This window comes from Larimichthys crocea, chromosome XVII, assembly GCF_000972845.2.
Source record: "Larimichthys crocea isolate SSNF chromosome XVII, L_crocea_2.0, whole genome shotgun sequence".
Lineage (NCBI taxonomy): Eukaryota > Metazoa > Chordata > Actinopteri > Sciaenidae > Larimichthys > Larimichthys crocea.
Genome location: NC_040027.1, coordinates 7555774 through 7573688, shown reverse-complemented (window position 1 = coordinate 7573688; position 17915 = coordinate 7555774). Strand labels below are relative to the sequence as shown.

General features: G+C 42.2%; 1 protein-coding gene across 1 annotated transcript; it reads right to left on the bottom strand.

Annotated features, from left to right (window-relative positions):
• Window positions 1–3089: 3089 nt before the first annotated feature.
• prrx1b (paired related homeobox 1b) lies at window positions 3090–16289 on the bottom strand. The gene is given in 7 exon segments (XM_010752035.3): window positions 3090–3354; window positions 4837–4902; window positions 7177–7358; window positions 10276–10451; window positions 15935–15955; window positions 15958–16131; window positions 16134–16289. Coding segments are annotated over 7 exon segments (795 nt in total). The 5' UTR covers window positions 16177–16289; the 3' UTR covers window positions 3090–3221.
• Window positions 16290–17915: the final 1626 nt, after the last annotated feature.

Below are 17915 nucleotides of genomic sequence, written 5' to 3'. Positions count from 1 at the left end.
GAAACAGAAAGAAGTCGTTGGAGTACAGTGCATATGGTCGTCAACATTAACCTTGAGATGGCAGTTTGAAGTTAATTATGTTTCCTTTACAATCCAACAGAGGTTGTATTCGAGCCTGCATCTGTGTTTATGAAAAGTGTGTAATAATAGTGACTTAATCACACAAACAGTGCAACCTCTCAGTCAACTTGACTTTGCGTGGAAACTCCACATCGCGGGACATTCTTTTGGTTGTTCACCCAAACCACACACTGTTAACAGCTGTGCAGTATTTCACTCAGGCTGCTCCGAGATATTCTCTTTTCTTTTTTTTCTTTTTTTTTCGTGCCGAGCTCTTTTCCAAAACCACTCATTAATAAAGTATTTGTGATCATGTGGCACTGACAGCAGGACAAAGATCACTGCATGAGAGAGCGAGCGGGGCGGAGAGCCAGAGCGAAGGAGAAAGAAATAACAAAGAGGGATGAAAAAGAGAGGGGGAAAAAAAGGTGGATGTTTTAAGGGAGAAGGGTTAAGAAACGCTCTCTTTCCCGCTCACATACACACTCTGCACGCAGACTCCCCGCCCCTCCCTCGCTCTTACTGTCTCCTCTGTAATGAGCTCCAGATGTGCTGCTGAGGATGGGGGTGGGTGGGTGAGGGCGAGGCGGGAGGAGGAGGAGGAGGAGGAGGAGGAGGAGTGCTGGTGGTGGTGGGGGAGCTGCCTTGTATGTCATGTGCTCAGGCGTGGAGAGACGCTGTCCGAGGGGACGCTGTCAGCCCTGATGGAGTGGCTGGCCAGAGCCTGGGGGCAAAAAGGGGGAGAAGATGGAGGAGGAGGGTGGAGGGTGGAGGGTGGAGGTGGAAGTGGGGAGGGGGGTGGGGTCAAAAAGATCTCCACATCTGGAATCACTTCAGGTCAGCCCGGGCTCTGGCCGTGAAAGGTGAGACCGGGCGCCTGGCAGGGGAGAGGGGGGACAGGGTCTGACACTGGACATACCACAGTCAGGGATCAGCGAGCAGGAAAACAACCAACAGCAGAAAAGAAAACGGCTGGAAAGAAAACAGAAATATCCCTTTTTTAATGTGGCATGCAAGTCAGGAAAAACCCTTAAGTCACATCAGTGAAGCACCTCTTTATTACGACTAAGACTTCAATCCTTTACTTCATTAAAAAAATGGAAAAATGGCCGTGAAGGAAACGCTCCTTTACAAGAGAAACTCAAAACAAACAAATTCACAGCGGTCAAACCTCCCACACTGGAGATAATGAAATGATGAAAAGCTCCCCCAAATGTTCGAGCTTTTTTCCTGGGGATTTCCCTGCTTCGAGATCAGATGAAGGATCACATGCCAAAGTCTAAAATAAAGTAAGAAATGCACTTTCATCAGGCGACAGCAAAGCTGTTTCCAAAAGGTTTTCACCCAGCGACGCAGAGCTCTGAGCTTCCCACGTGTCGGACGCAAAATCTGAATCTGTAAAGTAAAAAATTACAATAAAATGTCAAAGCTGTGGTGAAGAAAGAGCACGCAGAAAACAGAGAAAACAGGAGGCTGAGACTGAATAATGATGAGGGATACGGAAGAAGAGCACGGAGGTAAACTGCAGGAAGCGAGCAACAAAACTCCAATTTTAAAGATGAAAGTTTCCTGAAAAAACTGAAACTTTACACGTTCATTTTTATGCCGAATTTATCAGAAGACATTAAGAATTTAGAATAAGATGCAGACAAAGTTTCACAATGTTTGACAGAATTAAACAGAAACAAATCGGGCGTTTTGCATTTTCTGGGTATTTGAAGCTGTCGACAATAAACCTCCACACTGTGTGCTCATGTGGCCGCAACTATCGGGAACTTTTTTTTCTAAAAGTCTTCCAAAAATTAAAACATTACCATATCAGCTGCAAATTCATTCGACCCCACTTTATGACCCGCGTGCGGCGTACGAGGACGAGTGTCGACATGTGTTTGTTGACGGTGGAGGTTATGAGGGGCCAAGGAGAAGAAACACCTTGTATGACAGCCGCAGAGTTAAACGAGGCCCAGGGGCCCTCCATATTAAGGAGAGGATTTCCCTGCTCATAAATATCCTGTTTTTAAGATGGAAATTTCAGGTTGTGGTAATCAGGAAAAAAGAAAACACACAAAGCAGGAACAGCTTGAGGTTTCTGTGAAGGAGAATCTGTTCTCGAGTTGTAAATCTCTCGTTTATGGGGCGTGCACGAGGTCCAAGATCATTTTGCTTTCCAAATGGTCTCGACTATAAACATGCTTATTTCTTATAGTTTCTGAAGCATGATTTAAGTCTGTCTGCATTGTGGCGATCATGTATTTTTGTTATGATGATTGAAAAACCTTCCAACCATAAAGATTCACTCCGAGTGCCCCAAAAAAGTTTTTCCGAAAAGTGGAAAATTGGTATTTTTCCCTCCTTCGTAACATCTGTTGAATTGGACACTGTGCCATTGCATTGCTTGAAATGCATTTTTATTCATATACAAGTTTTTTTATTCTGTTACAAATAAAGGATATCATAGGAAATTAAGAGAATCTACTGGTTTTGGATTCAGAAATACATTAGCCTCTCCTTTATATTGGACTATTACATGAAGATCAAAATGCGTTGAAAATGTTTGCTCGTCAGTGGTATAACATGGAAAGAAATGTGGATAAAACAAAAACAAAACTAACTCTTTTAAAGAAATCGCATAAATGTCAGAAGTCCTTGTCGGTTTGTTGTTGATTTAAAACAAAAAAAAAAGTGTTGTTGATCCTAGATCTGCTGTGTAATTTAATCCAACACAGCCAGAGGGACAAAGGGAATTCCACGTAGTCCGTACACGAGTCTCCGCCGAGAACAAGTTCTCTGATTGGAAACAAAATGATGTTTGAAAAACTCGCCCTCCGTTTCAGTCACAATCACAAATGTAAAACTAAGCAGATATTCGGCTACAGCATCCAGTCTGATGTCTTTTTGTACAAACAAGAGTTCAGTGATGCTCAGGAGAATTAAAAAAAAAAAGAAAAGGCGGCTTGGGGAAAATCCTGCCATCACTCGGTGTCCAACATTTATTGGTGTAAAAGCTCACAATCGAGGCTGCTCCGGAAAGGAGAGGAGGCTTCATGATCCAGGGTATGTGAGATGGTGCTCATCCCAGAGATGGTGTCCGTCCACAGGGGTCCACAGGCAAAGAGGGTCCCCTCCCCTCCTGCGCGAGCCCCCAGCCTCTCCTCCTCCTCTCAGTTGACCGTGGGCACCTGGTTCAAGCTGTACTCCTTGGCTTTGAGCCGCAGGTTGGCGATGCTGTTGGCCATGTTCATTCCCTGGGACGTGTTGGTGTTGGAGCAGGTGGGCGGGTAGGTGGCCATGGCGCTGAGAGACAAGAGGAGGGGAAAAGGTTACATCACCTGTGGCTGCCAGCGAGCTAAAGCTCAGCATGAGCTGCAGCTGTGGAAACATGAAAACAGGTATCGCTGATCATGTGAAAGAAGTAAACCTGACATTACGGCACAGCCCAGAAATCCCTAAAGGAGCTTAACCAGAGTTTTTGCACATTTTAACTTCAATTAAATCACATTAGCATTTTTCACATTTGTTGAGCAGCCGATCTGCTTTAAAGTTCTCACAGTTTAAACACGTGGTGCTCAGAGTTTCAGCCTTTTAGCTCTAAACTGGCATAGACGTTAATCTACACACTTTAAATTCATATGCAGAATATATATTAGAAATCGGATCATGCTGAAGCTTGAAGTTAATTAATAAAGTAAAACAAATGTGGATTTTAGCCTCTGGAGCTTTCTGACACATCTCATGGGCTTGATCGACAGATGGAGTTTGATGAAGGCCCAGCAAAGCTTCGGAAAATGTTTTTTTTAGTCAACTGCTGTGGACTGTCTACGCTCTAAATCTGCAGTCAGAATGTAAATTTTCATTATAATACATCGCTTTGTTTTTGGATTCTTTTAGCATTTGTTTGTATTTTCGTCCAGTTTTTGGTAGAACGTGTGTGTGTGTGTGTGTGTGTGTGTGTGTGTGTGTTTCTCTGTCCATGATTTATTGACTTGTTTGTTTTTTTAACCATAAATCTGTGCAGCCTTTGTTTTCAGTTCATGCCAGTAGTCACTTTACAGAGGCTGAACATTTTCTTTTTGGTTCGCATGTTGCCGAGCTTGTGTTGTTGTCAGAGTGATGTTCATCTGTCTGATTGAGCTTAATGTCGAAAACTTTCATTCACTTTCTCTTTATTTATTATTTCAAGACTTTGCAGAAGCTTATCCACGCAAAAATGTTACTATTAAAAATAAGTAAATATAGTAAAGTTTGTTATGTATAAACGATGCTGTGTACTGGTATTCTTTCATATTTTTTTCATAGATTTAATAATAATTCCAATATTCATGTGAGACTACTTGATTTTTTTTTTGTTGTTGTTCATAAACGGAAAAGAAAGAAAAATAAAGTTATATAAAATTTGCTGTATGACAGTGACAACACGACTTTAACAAAAAATAAGAGCAGACATGATGCTCACTTCTCTATCTCCAGCATTTTGGTTTTGGAAAATAATAAGTGGACATTAATGGCTGCTAAAGAAAATTTTGAAAATGGTCTAAAATGTGTAAAAATACTGGTTGGATCCTTTAAAGACAACAACAACAACAACAAAAGATAGAAACATTCAAAAGGCAAAATAAAATTCAGACACAATCAGAAAACACCTTTACAATGTTTAGAATTTAAAAGACTTGTAAATGTACTAAAATGTGAAAAACTGCAGTATTCTTCTTTAAAGGAGAATCCTGCTAGTTTCCTTTAACAAGAAAAAGAACTGAATGTAGTAAAGTGAAAGCGTACTTGTTCTCTGAGGGCAGCATTTTCTGTGGCACTCGCACTGGCCCCCCCTCCGGCATCGGATACCAGCTTTAGGATAATATACAGTGAAGTGTTAGCACCACATTAGCGTGTTCTACATAGCATTATTCCTGTTTCACAACTGAATTCCCTCGCTGCGCTGCGCTCCGGCCAAAAAGCTCTCAGTAAGTTTTGAGCCTTGGCCGCAGGGTTTTGACATTTTATACCGAGTTTCATAACGGAGGATTACTGTAAATCACGACCAATGTAACCAGAGTCACAAAAAATGTTGCCCAGTAGAGCTCTGTCTCTCTGTGTAACGTTCATTATCTGGTGTAGTGTAGCAGAGAGGGGTCACAGGGGTCAACAGTGGATTTCATACGGTTTGTTTTCACATTATCACCTCGTCAGGAGGGTCACAGGATCTGGCCCCGCCCCGCTCACGCTGACAGAGGGGAGCGATGGGAGTGAGGCTGAGGAGAAGGGTGTTTTCATTCAACACAATTAGTTTGGAGTTAGAGATTATGTGCAAGACAGGACTGTTATATATATATAGATATATATAGACTGTATGCAGTGTGGAAAAGTGGCTGCAGAGGCCGGAGCAGATTGAGCGACAGAAAAGGAAAAGTCAGAGAGCGTCCACGATAAATCTGACGAACAGAATAAAGTTTTCTAACAGCGACAGAGGAAGGACTCGGTCTGTTCCTGAGGCATTACAGCGTTTCGTGCTGACTTTGGCTCAGTTCTCACAGCAGCTTCAATGTGCAGAATAAATAACAAATACTCATTTTTGCACTTGTGATAAAACCGTGATAAAACACAATCATTGTCTGTTAACGAACATTTCCTCAAAGATTAGCAACAAGAACAAACCTTCACATTATTCATCTACAGAATCACGACAATGCTGGAAAGCACGAAACAGTAATGTGACATTTACACTGAGGGCTGAGCATGTGATTTATTATTTCTGCCCTGGACAGCAGATTGTACTTTAACATTAAATTTAACGTGGCAGTTTGGCACCATGGGTTTTGTTGTTGTAAAAGTTAGGCCAAAGCAACCACAAAATACTGCAAACCCACTGCAGAAAAATACAAAAATATGTCTGTGCAAGTCAAGGTTCTGCATTTTAATGAGTAAACAAGGACTCCATTGTTTCTCTGACGAATTATGCTCATGGACAAATAATTTGCATTTGTTGAATATGTTTTGGGGTCAATGTAATGATGAACAGACTGTTTTTAAAAACCATACAAAAGATTAAAATACACGTATAAACATGTCTGCAAAATATTGTTCTTAGAATATTCCCTCAGCTCAGGCATGATAAAAATGTTTGATGTGAAGGTTAGACAAACAGAAAAAGAGAAACGAGTGCACACAGCTACACGTCTGAAAGTCACGTGTCGTCAAGCTGCAACAAGACTTTTAACAGATAAAACATTTTCACCAGACACAGACGTGTTTGTCTAATGCCGAGTCTCAGCAGCTACAGGAGAAAGACTCTGTGCTTCTGATGCTGGATAAAAATAAAGTCATGGTAAAACAGCAGAATTCAGCTGAGTGCACATCACACCATGTGACGTGTTGATGAAACTGAAAGTCTGAAGTTATTTCTACGTTAGTGTTGTGTGTCTCCACTGTGCTCAATTACAGACACAGTCCCCACACTGTAATCACTGTGAAATCACACACACACACTGAAGTTTATTTATACTACGTACTGCTGCCACAAGTTCATACTCGGGGACCAGAGGTGGATTAATAAGTGGATCAGTAAATCCATTATGTCCAACTGTTTGCCTGATATGTTTCTATAGCTATGAGATTTTTAAGATTTACATCTGACCGTTTGACTTCAGACCTGAGAGATGAACGATGAACACGGCATGGAAAGTAGAACTAGATTCATCCTGTAACGTTTGTTTGTTGGAGGACTTCACTGGATGAACACAACAATGCTCAGGTGGATCAGAGGAGATGAAGAGGGTCAGAGAAGCATGAGGAGAATGTGCAGGTAGAACAGGAAGAGGAAATGAAACAATAACAGTGTGTGTGTGTGTGTGTGTGCGTGTGTGTGTGTGTGTGTACATTCATGTGATTGGATGTTCTGCAGCAGAATAAAGAATAAACTGCAGTACTACTTCATTCTTTTGACTTTTTTCATTTATTCTTTTCTTCCTAAAAACATGAAACTGGAGATGTGAGTGAAACTGGACTGACTGACTTTGGCTCGAGTCTCTTTGCCTTGACTGACATGTTATCATGTAAACAGTGTTTTAATGTGAAAGTCGGGTTACTGGGTGGTGTTAGGTGAGGAAGCAGCGTGGTGTTTACCTGTAGGGAGCAGCGCTGCCCCAGGACAGGTAGTCGTTTGGGCGTGGTGCAGGGCGCGGTACGATCGGCTGCTCCACCGCCGTCACATCTCCTGAGTAAGATTTGAGCAGCGAGGCGTTTTTGCTGGCCAGCATGGCGCGCTCGTTCCTGCGGAACTTAGCTCTCCTGTTCTGAAACCAAACCTAGAACCAAAGAGAAGAACCACAGGATGAAAGACGCCTTCATGCGTCCTTTAAAGTCGCTTTTCTTGTTGCATTTTAACCATTTCAGCACTTTACCACCCAACATCAGAGTTCCTGTTGGACGAATCAGCAGTCGATAATCTAAAGTCCTCCAACTGGAGCTTTCAGTCTCACAGTCTTCATCAGTGAAAGGACTCAGGTCTCATCAAGTAACTAAACTGTGATCTGGTTCCATTTGCTGATGAAGACTGTGAGAAACAGTCGAAAGCTCCTTGAAGACCTTGAGTTGTAATCTCAAAGTTTAGCATGGACTTCCATGCCCGCGTGCTCTTACTTAAGAATTTAATTACTTAAAGTCTGTAAAAAAAAACATCTACACCCCGACTCTGTTTAAATGGTGTCTGCATTGACTTAACTAAATCATTATGACTAATAAATGATATCCTATTCTTCAATGCTAACTAGGATCTAGTTTAGGTTTTCATCAAAAATATATAATATAACATAATATAATATAATATAATATTAAATAATATAATATAATATATTGTGAAATTTCCTGGTTGTATTTCCTGGGACATTAGTCAGGCGTCTATGTGAAGTCAAATAAAGTAACACAGGTCACAAACATAGAAAGAAACATAACGATAATGATTCTCTGAACTTAAACTCGTCTCGGATAAACTCGGTCCATTACTCTGAAGAACACACCACCACCTCCTCCACCACCTTCCTCTTTGCTAAGCAGATGATGAGGTGACTCGGGTGGGGGTGCTAGCGTTGTTCCTCGCTGTGAAATCAAATCCATTATTAGGAGCCGTGGGCGCTCGCAGGGGCTCGCTGTCCGCTGACGCAGAGCTTCAGGAATGAGCCCAAAGTCTCTTTTATCAAAGGATTCTGCATCGCGCTCTGCTCCACATTAATCACAGATGTGCTGCCTCGCTCCCTCCAACATCACTGCTTCCTCTTTCCCACTCACTCTGCCCACAGAACGAAACTCTCACTGCTGCTCAGAGAGCGCCGATTACAAGACGCAGAGAAAGCATTATAGAAACATCTGCAGTAAATACAGCCAGCATCATACACATCACTCATCTCATTATTAAATATGAGGCTAGCATGCATTTGGAAGTAAAGTCGTGTGAACTTTTACTTTTATGTGCTCTATTGTTCATGTAGCTGATCCAGTGAAACCGAGGGTGACACTGCTGACATGTTTGACTTCAGGTTTGTTCCTGGTTCTTTTACGGCAGGAGGATCACTCATACGGGCCAGAACCGACACGCCAAAGGGTCAAACCTGGTCCCACTGGATGACTTTTGCAAAGTGTGAAAATAACAGAGAAGCTGCTCATTCTAATGTTTCCATAAAACGCACGGCTCTGATTCATCCGCTGCACAAAGAGAAAAAGGTTCTGATCGCTGATCTGTAAACTGTGATGACATGTTGTCGTTTTTCTGGCTGCTTCATTAATTCTCAAAGTTTTCAGGATGAACTTCTTCACACTGAAAGAAAGGGAAGAATTCAGAGGTCATCATTATGTAATGCTTTTACCGGTCCGGCCCACTTGGGATCAAACTGGGCTGCATGTGGCCCGTGAACTGAAATGAGTTTGACCCCTCTGGTTTACAGTTTTACAGCTGCACTTTGAGTGACTCGGTTAAAAAAAAATCTGTTTCATCCAGATGAAAGAAATTCTGATTAAAGTCACGATCCAGACTTTTGTTTCCCGGGTTTTGTCTGTTAGGTAACAAACACTGTGACTGTGGATAATAATAATTCTCTTCTTCTGGGAAAAACTAATTATATTTGGAGTTTTTGGGGCATTTTGTTTTTATTTGAAGGAATGTTTTTTGCATAGGGGCTTTAGCGTTCTTCATTTTCATTTTTTTGTCATTCGATCGCCCTGCTGGCTGATGAAGTCGTGACAATGCGTCTCCTGACAATAGAGCAGCGTGACATGCAACAAAGGACAAAGGACAAATCCAACTGGGGGATTGTGATTGTGTCCAAACCTCGACAACGATAAATCATTTTAATATTCTGATTTTTGAATATTCTAAATACAATATGAATCAAGCTAAAGCAGCGTGGGGCGGTGTTTCACAGACAACAGCTGATTTCTGTGACTGAAAATGATTTTGTGTTTCGTGGTTGAAGCCTCGTCACTTCTTGAACCTACACAAACACCCTCAACATTCAATCTGCATTTAAAGATCTTACATCCATGTTAACTGACTTCATTTGGAAGTGTGATCTCCGTCATTTGGCCGGTCGCAGCATCATATTTGTTTAGCTCCTGTTCAGCCGCACTCACTCACGTGTTGAACACATTTGCGTTTATCACAGATCTGTAAACCTCGGAGGAAATTAGACGTCATTACATCCACTTTCCTGATCGCATGCCGTCCTTTGGGGAGTTCATAAACTGCTCGCAGACTCACGGAGGTTTGATAGAAGCTGCTGATGAGTTCTTATCACTTCCATAATGTGAAATCTAAACACGTTAATAGGCTCTGATGACTCTGAGCCACTAAGTAGGATTATTAACTAAATCTATGAGTTTAAGCACTAACAGATGATGCACCTGATGCTTCTGCTGCTCTGTGCTGATATTACAAACACAACAGTCCATGAATCTTTTAGTAAAACATAGTTTGGGTCCCCTGAAGGTTCCTTAGCAGGTCCCACAGGCCCGCCAGAACTTCAGGAACCATTTCTGATGTTCCAAGCAACGCAGCGAGTCTCTGCGTCTGCAGTTTGTCTTCCTTTGTTTACAGCACAAAGAATACTTTGAGTTTGTGGCTGATCAAAGGTTGAACCTGACTTCAAGAAGTCCGGGTTTTATTTTGTAAGGGAGGAGGATGTGTCAAAATAAAGGTCTCTGACTGAGGTGTGACCCTGAAGCGGTTCATACCTGGACTCTGGCCTCGGTGAGGTTGACCCGGCGGGCCAGGTCCTCTCTGACGAAGGCGTCGGGGTAGTGTGTCCTCTCGAACACTCTCTCCAGAGCCTGGAGCTGGCTGCTGTTGAAGGTGGTCCTGTTCCTGCGCTGCTTCCTCTTCTTCTTCTCCTCCGTGTTCATCTGTTCATCTGCAAGGAGAAGAAGAAGAAGAAAGAGGTGATGAGACGTGATGGAGGTCAAATGAAAAACATCAGATTTAATGAGGCTCCATCACAAATATAAAGAATCAATCATTCATCAGGTATCTGGACGTCACGTGATGCATCGTCAGAACATCGAGCACGGCCGTGATTCTGTGCATGAACACAGTTCATCTTGTGTTGTTACGGACACGTAATGAATCTTCAAATGATCAAATCACTTCAAACTGATGATATGTTTGTTTTGGAACGTTCTGACAACGCTACAGAAACACTAGCTAACTGTTAAAGTATGGTAAGGTTGTCTGAATGTTAGTTATTGGTTTGATGGTGGCTGATCAGGTTTATTATCAGCTGATCGTTTCTTTGTTACAGTCTCAGTGCTGTTATTCTCATCGAACGACTCCTGTCCAATCAGATCGCTCCGTCTGAACCACCTGATGTATAAAACGATTTAAACTAGCCAATAGAAGACTGATCACTTTAAATTAGCATAGAAATATTGATCACACATAAGTAACTCTGTCGTAACAAACATAATGCACACACACACACACACACACACACACACACATCTGCTCGACCACCTGACCGCTGAGCTCGATGATGCTTCGTACTTTAGTAACATGTTTCCATTACAAAAATAATATTTATATTCAGACACACATTGTTTAATTAGCTGTTAGGGTGTCTCACATCAAACTATAACAAATGACACAGCGTGGCATCATGGGAGTTGTTGTCTTCGTGGGTTCAGTAAGAAACTGAATAATACAGATTTCTGAGTTTGAAATGAAATAATCTGAGATAAAAAAACATCGTGGATGAATTTTAGACATTTTAATGTTCCATCTTATTTGTGAATCCTGTCTCCATCACTGATGATCTGACTAACGTGCACAGAAGATGAAATATTTCATCTGCAGCTGAATCCAAACACACAAAGTGACACGTCGCTCTGGCTACACACACTTCCTGTCTGCTTACTCTCAGTGAATGAAATAATCCTGAGAAACATGAACACACACATGTTGTTTACAGATAATCCAGCCACATTAACAACAACAGATATGTGTGTGTGTGTGTTCACAGCCTGGAAACAGAAAAGACATTTCAATAATTCCAGGGTGACGTCTGTTTTCCAGGAACAGTTTGGGACAGCGTCCTCTGAGGACGGTCCGTCCAGAAACGAGACGACGTTTCTTAATGTAACTTCTCAATGTTGTGAACTGGAAAACAAACTGAACCGTCTGCACGCAGAGACACACGGACAGTTTGTAAGGAAATAAAACCTCTGGTTCTTTGGCCTGATTATCAAACAAACAGACACATGTAGAGACCAACAAACACACACACACACACACACACACACACACACACACACCCTCTGCAAAGACAAATATATAACCATGCTGGCAGCTTCCGGCTGCATGTGTTCGGCTAAACGCTCCTGCAGGCTGGAGCCAGCGTCGGTGCCTCGTGGCTCCACAACGAGACCACAAAGTAACACTTTCACATCGGAGAGAAAAGACTGTGATCATCCATGTTCCTGCCTAATTACACACACACATTACAAACACACACACACACACATTATAAACACACACACACACATTACAAACACACACACTGAGGTGGGAAGTTACTCGCACATGTTTTGGACTTTGAGTATTTGAGATTTTTCTAAATTTCATGTTGGATTTAGTTTTTTTATCTTTCAGCAGGAAAAACGTTTTATTTTGTAGATTCAGATTTTATTTTCAAAATAAAATAAAATTTTCTGTTTTCAGGTAAAAATAAATAAAAATTTAAAAAACAAATTTTCCTAAATCAGGAACAGCCTCTTTGTGCTTGATATGATAAAATCACTGTTGTTCATTAAATGTACATTTTGCACAGATGACTTTTTATTTTTATTTTTAAACGTGGCTGCAGAAAACTGTTTTGACCATTTTTAGATTTTTTCATTTATTATTTGTTCTTCACAGATTCAAATGTTTAATTTTTTTCTCATTCATAAATCTGATTAAAATTTCTGACGCATGAAATGTTTCATTTCACATTTTCTGTTTGAATATTTTGTAAATATGTAGATTTAAACGACGTCTCAGCCGATGTTAAATATTCTACAAGAACCTAAATATCCAGTTATGTTGATTCCTTCTTTGATGATCTATTTGTAGTCGTAGTGAATATATATTTGAATCGTCACTCTCAGAAAAATTTGTTCAATGTTTTCAGGTAAAATTTTTTAAAAACGTCTAAAACTGAAATAAAGAGTTCATCTTTTTTCTGAGCTTTCAGCTGCGTCTCATGGTCTTCCTCTGCAGCGAATCTAAAATATCAAAATTAAAAGAGTCTGAAAATGTTTAAATCTGAAATCTGGAAAAGTGTCTGAAATGTTTTCATTCTTTATAAAATGATCAATATAATAAAACAGCTCCATTCAGAGAGTACTTTAACTTTTCAGGTACTTTTAGCGATGATATTTCAAAAGTTGAAAAGTACTGAAAATACTTTTTTGTTCTTTATTAGAGACTCAAACGTGTGCAGCTTCTTAAACCACTGAGCCACCGAGACGTACGAGTAAAACTCTGAATGCAGTTTAAGTTTTACTATTACAGTTTCACACACACACACACACACACACACACACACACACACACACACACACACACACACACTGCAGTGTATCTGTTTGTTTTTGTCACCATGTTGTATAATTAGCAGTCTCAGCCAATCAGGAGACAGCTGAGAGTGAGCAACAAATGAAAATAAATCCATGAAATAAATTTTCATTTATATTTAAACACAGTTCAGTTTTTGTTTTTTCCAAAGGTCGGTGTTCAACATTTCACAGAAAAATAAAATGAACAAAAAAAGAAAAAGAAATTTGTGTGAAAATTTTAGAAAATTTTTGGTTCTTTTTTTTATTTAATCTTCTTTGATTTGGGTTTTTTCACATTTTACATCTGATTTTAATCTTTAATTTGAGCTGCAGAATATTTGATTGAAGCTTCATCAGCTGATTTTCTGTCCTCACATTAAACTTTTTTATTTGCTCATATTTAGAAAAATCTTTTTGTTTTTGTGTTTTTCTCTTTTTTTGCGTCTTTAAATCTGTTTTTTTTTAAAGAAAAACAGATTTAAAGATGAAGAAGAAGAAAAAACAAACTTTCTTTTCTTCTTCTTCATCTGGTGAATCTTCCTGTGACCTTTAGTTTTATCTCTCTGACCCTCCGCGGGGGTCCTGACCCCTCCGGACACAATCAACAGATTAAAACTAATAAAGAGACAGAACACTGCAGCTGTCATGTCACTTTTAACAATTAAAAAATCATTTTTAATATTTGATTTAGTGTAAACTGTCCTGGTGTGTTTCTGTCACATCACTTTTTATTTTAACTAATTTACTAAAATCTGAATATTTCATTTCTGCACATTAAACTTCATTTTACATTTTTAGATTAGCTGTTTTTTGTTTTTTAATAATAAACATATTTTGGGTGTTTATGACGCAGCTCAGACCGTTTTCACCTCCACACACTGAGTCCTCTCTCCACGCCTGGCGTCTTGTTTCCTCTCAGTTTGTCACATCAGCAGCTTTCTGCACATTTCGGTTCAAAGTGTTTCAGTCGGACTGTGAACTGCGGCTGTGAACGCGGATGGAAGCCGCACATGGCTGACCAGAGACCGCGCAGGCCTCTCCATCCGTGCGTAAAAAAACAAATGAAAATCGTGACGCACTTCATTAGTCTGCGCGCCCGTTTGATGACGTTACAACCGGACACAGAGAGAAATAATTCAAATAAATAAATTAAATGTGTATTCACGTCCAGCCTCTCCTGTGTGAATGAACGGGTTTATTTGAGTTTGACTGATGACTTTGTTTAACGTCTAACAGTGAGGGCTGTGCGTAAAAACGCACTTTGGCTCATTTAAAAGGTGAAATAAAAGAAATAAACGAGCTTCAGGTGACAGAAATCAACAAGTTGGACCTGAGAGTCTGATCCGGATCTCGAAGCTGCAGGGTGACATTTTAAAAATTAAGCCGTCACCCTGCAGCTGTTGGTGTGGCCAACACGTGCGTGATTAGACTGATCTCATTAGCAGCGATCAGTGAAAGTTAATTAGTCCTCCTGCCAGAGCTCATTGAGCTGATCACAGATCAGAAGTTCATTTAAATTTCTGCTGTTGTTACTTTGAAGTCTTGTTCTCTTGGTGTCGTGATATTTTAATTATCTGTGAACTGTTGCGTTTACGTTTCTGTCGCTAAATGGGAAAAATAAAGTGTGACTCGATCATCAGACTCTGGACCCGGACTGCTTCACTGTGTTTTTTAGACTCGCCTCCATGAAATCAGATTCTGATATTTGATTCCTTTAATTGTTTGGAGCGAAGACACGCGCGCTAATTATGACAAATGATTAGGCTCCGACGTTCTGAAAGTGTTTGACAGGCCGAAAATAACCGAGAATTAACGACGTGACCCGAGCACTTCCTCCCGCATATTTCTCACAGCCGCTCTGCGTTTTTTAAAAAACAACAAAAACACTCATTAAAGACTAAAACGTTTCTGTCAGGAGCGTTTGTGAGGAGGAGAAGGGGAGGAGGAGGAGGAGGAGGAGGAAGGAGGGAGCGTTTATTTACTATCTCCACGGTGCGCCGGAGAGTCCGTGCGCTCTCACCGAGTTTATCCAACTCCCCCCCGCGCGTAACGGCTCGTTTTAACGCAGGGAAGTTGGAAATAGGAGCCCCGACTTCAGAGGCTGGAAATGTCAGCGGGAGCTCAGCGATAAAGAACCCGCTTCTTAGTTCACCAAACTCGGCCTCATTTGTTACGCACACACGGAGGAATGAAAAAAAAAGTTTTTAGGATTATTCCGTCAAATGTTGATTAACTACGCGTCACGTGACGCACGTTAAGGATTTTCCAGATAAATTATTTCTATTAAAAAGATCAAAAACCTTCAAGATCCAAAAAATGTGGCCTCGTTTGGATCAACAGTCACGAGGAGAGAGATTTATGAGGCACCGAGTCTGACTCGCAACTTCACTGACCATGTCCACCAACAGCACCATACCTCACTGACATCAAAGTGCTAATGGTAAATTAATGGCCGGTCGGGGGGGGGGGGGGGGGGGGGGGCCGTCAGGGATGATGCATGGCCAAAACTCACTGAAGGATTCCTTCCATGCGCGCGCTGTGCGCACAGCCCATTCATGCGCTCCGCACGCGGACACGCGCCACAACATAATGAAAATAAATGAGTTATGGTTTTGTCATTAGAGCACGATACCGTGAAACCTTCAGCGCGTCCCGGAGCTCAAACGTCTTGTTTCACACGGCACTAAAACGCACCACAGAAGATTTTTTTTTTTTTTTTTAGATTTTGCTCACGCGGTTTGAAAAGGTTCTGGACCTCCTCTGCTCGGGCCCAGCCGGTTCGGCCAGGCTGCTTTTCACTTACTCTCCTGCTGGGTCGTGTCGCTCCGCTGGTCAACCCCGGCGACTCCAGCATACTCCTCCCCGTCCCCGACGCTCCGTCCGGCTGAGTGCCGACCATTTCCCCGGCCTCTTCCAGATCCAACAGGTGGCTGACCGAGAAGTTCTTTTTGGCTTGCAGGTTGTCCAGGTTAGACGTGATCGGACTCTCCAGGCGTTTGATATCGAGGCTTGCCTGTCCATTACATGCGCATAGCTAGAAGTCATGACGCAAGTGGGGAACCGCGGGGAGAAAAAACCGACGAGAAGAAGCAGAAAAAGAAGAAAGGCGAAACAACGAGATCCTGAATGCAGAAAGCACCGACAGCAGCTCCACGAACCAGCCACACCACGAACCGGTTCTTCCGAGCTACACAGCGGATCTGTTCACATCCAGATCAGGACGCGAAACAAACTTCAGGCAAAACTTTTCTCCACATCAAACTCCAGCAGCCAATCCATCCACGGCGCGAAGGTTCGTCCCGCTGAGAGCAGAGAAGAAGTCCTCTGAGGAGAAGAAGAGAAGAGAAGAAGAAGAAGAAGAAGAGCTGCTCTTCCAACTCTGGTGGAGTCACATCTGAGCAGGAAGATCTGCTGCTGCTGCTGCTGCTGCTGCTGCTGCTGCGTGTGTGGGTGATGATGATGATGATGATGATGGTGACCAGATGCGCAAAGCTCTCCGTGTGGCGCAAGCTCGCTCGGCGGCAGCTAGGCGCGGGAGGCAGGACGTTAGCGCCGCACCTCCAGACTGCTCAGCCTGTAGACTCTCTCTCTCTCTCTCTCTGTCTCTCTCTCTGTCTCTCTCTCTCCTCTCTCTCGTCTCTCTCTCTGTCTCTCTCTGCCTCTCCCTCTCTCCTCTCTCTTCTGTCCTCCTCTCTCTCTCTCTCTCTCTCTGTCTCTCTCTCTGTTCCACCTCTCTCCTCTCTTCTCTCTCTCTTCCTCCCTTTATCTCGCCTCGTCTCCTCTCCTCTCCTCTAACTGTCTCTCTCTCCTAAAGAAGATGCAGTAATACGTGGCATTGCCTTTATGTTGGTCTGACGTTCAGGCCCCCACCCAAACTGCACCCCCACTACCCCACACCCCCCAGGAGAAACATCACCATCACCTCAGCAGCACCCGGCCCGTTCGGCCCGGTTCGGCCCTGTTTGTGTCCCCTGTCCTGTCCGCTGCTGATAAAGCCTGTGTCCTGCAGAGATACAGTGAAGGTCACGTGTCATTTCTGACCTTTACCTCTGAAAGTTGTTTTTATACTTTAACTCCTGTCCAATATTTATTTATTTATTTGTTTGTTTTTTGTTTATTATTTGTTTTTATTATTGGGCATTTGTCAGATCAAACAGAATCAGCTGACTGACTTCAGATTACTCTGCCCATGAGTACTTTTACTTTCACTACTTTAAGTGAGTTTGAAACTTGTTTACATGAACGTTTTCTGTGTGTGAGTATTTCTACTCTGTGCTTTCACTTTTAACGAGTATTCCTCACAGACTGAGCCAGAGAACAAAGTGAAACATGCAGAGACCGATCATCGGCTGAGGAGCTGGTGGAGACCAAAGCAGAGTTTGAACTGAGTCCATCTTTGGTCGGGTTCTGCTGGGTCAGGTTCAGACTGACTGATGATTGGTGTTGACAGCTGATCTGATCGGATCGGCAGCTGCATGATGATTCATTCATGCACTCGAAGACAAACCGACCCAAACACTGCTGACTCGTCCTGCAGCACAGGTGTGTGTGGTGTGTGTGTGTGTGTGTGGTGTGTGTGTGTGTGGTGTGTGTGTGTGTGACTCAGGTAAGTTTTCAGAATCAGGACGTTAAAATGAAGCAAAGAGTTTCATGCTCTCAAGATCTCGTCCTTTCCACCTTCAGGCCTTCAGGTCCAGTTTGGTCGATGCGCTCTCGTCGTGATCTGTGCTCAGGTTTTTTACTTCTGAGCAGAATGTTTTAAAGTTCGGCCTTCAGCCAGTCAG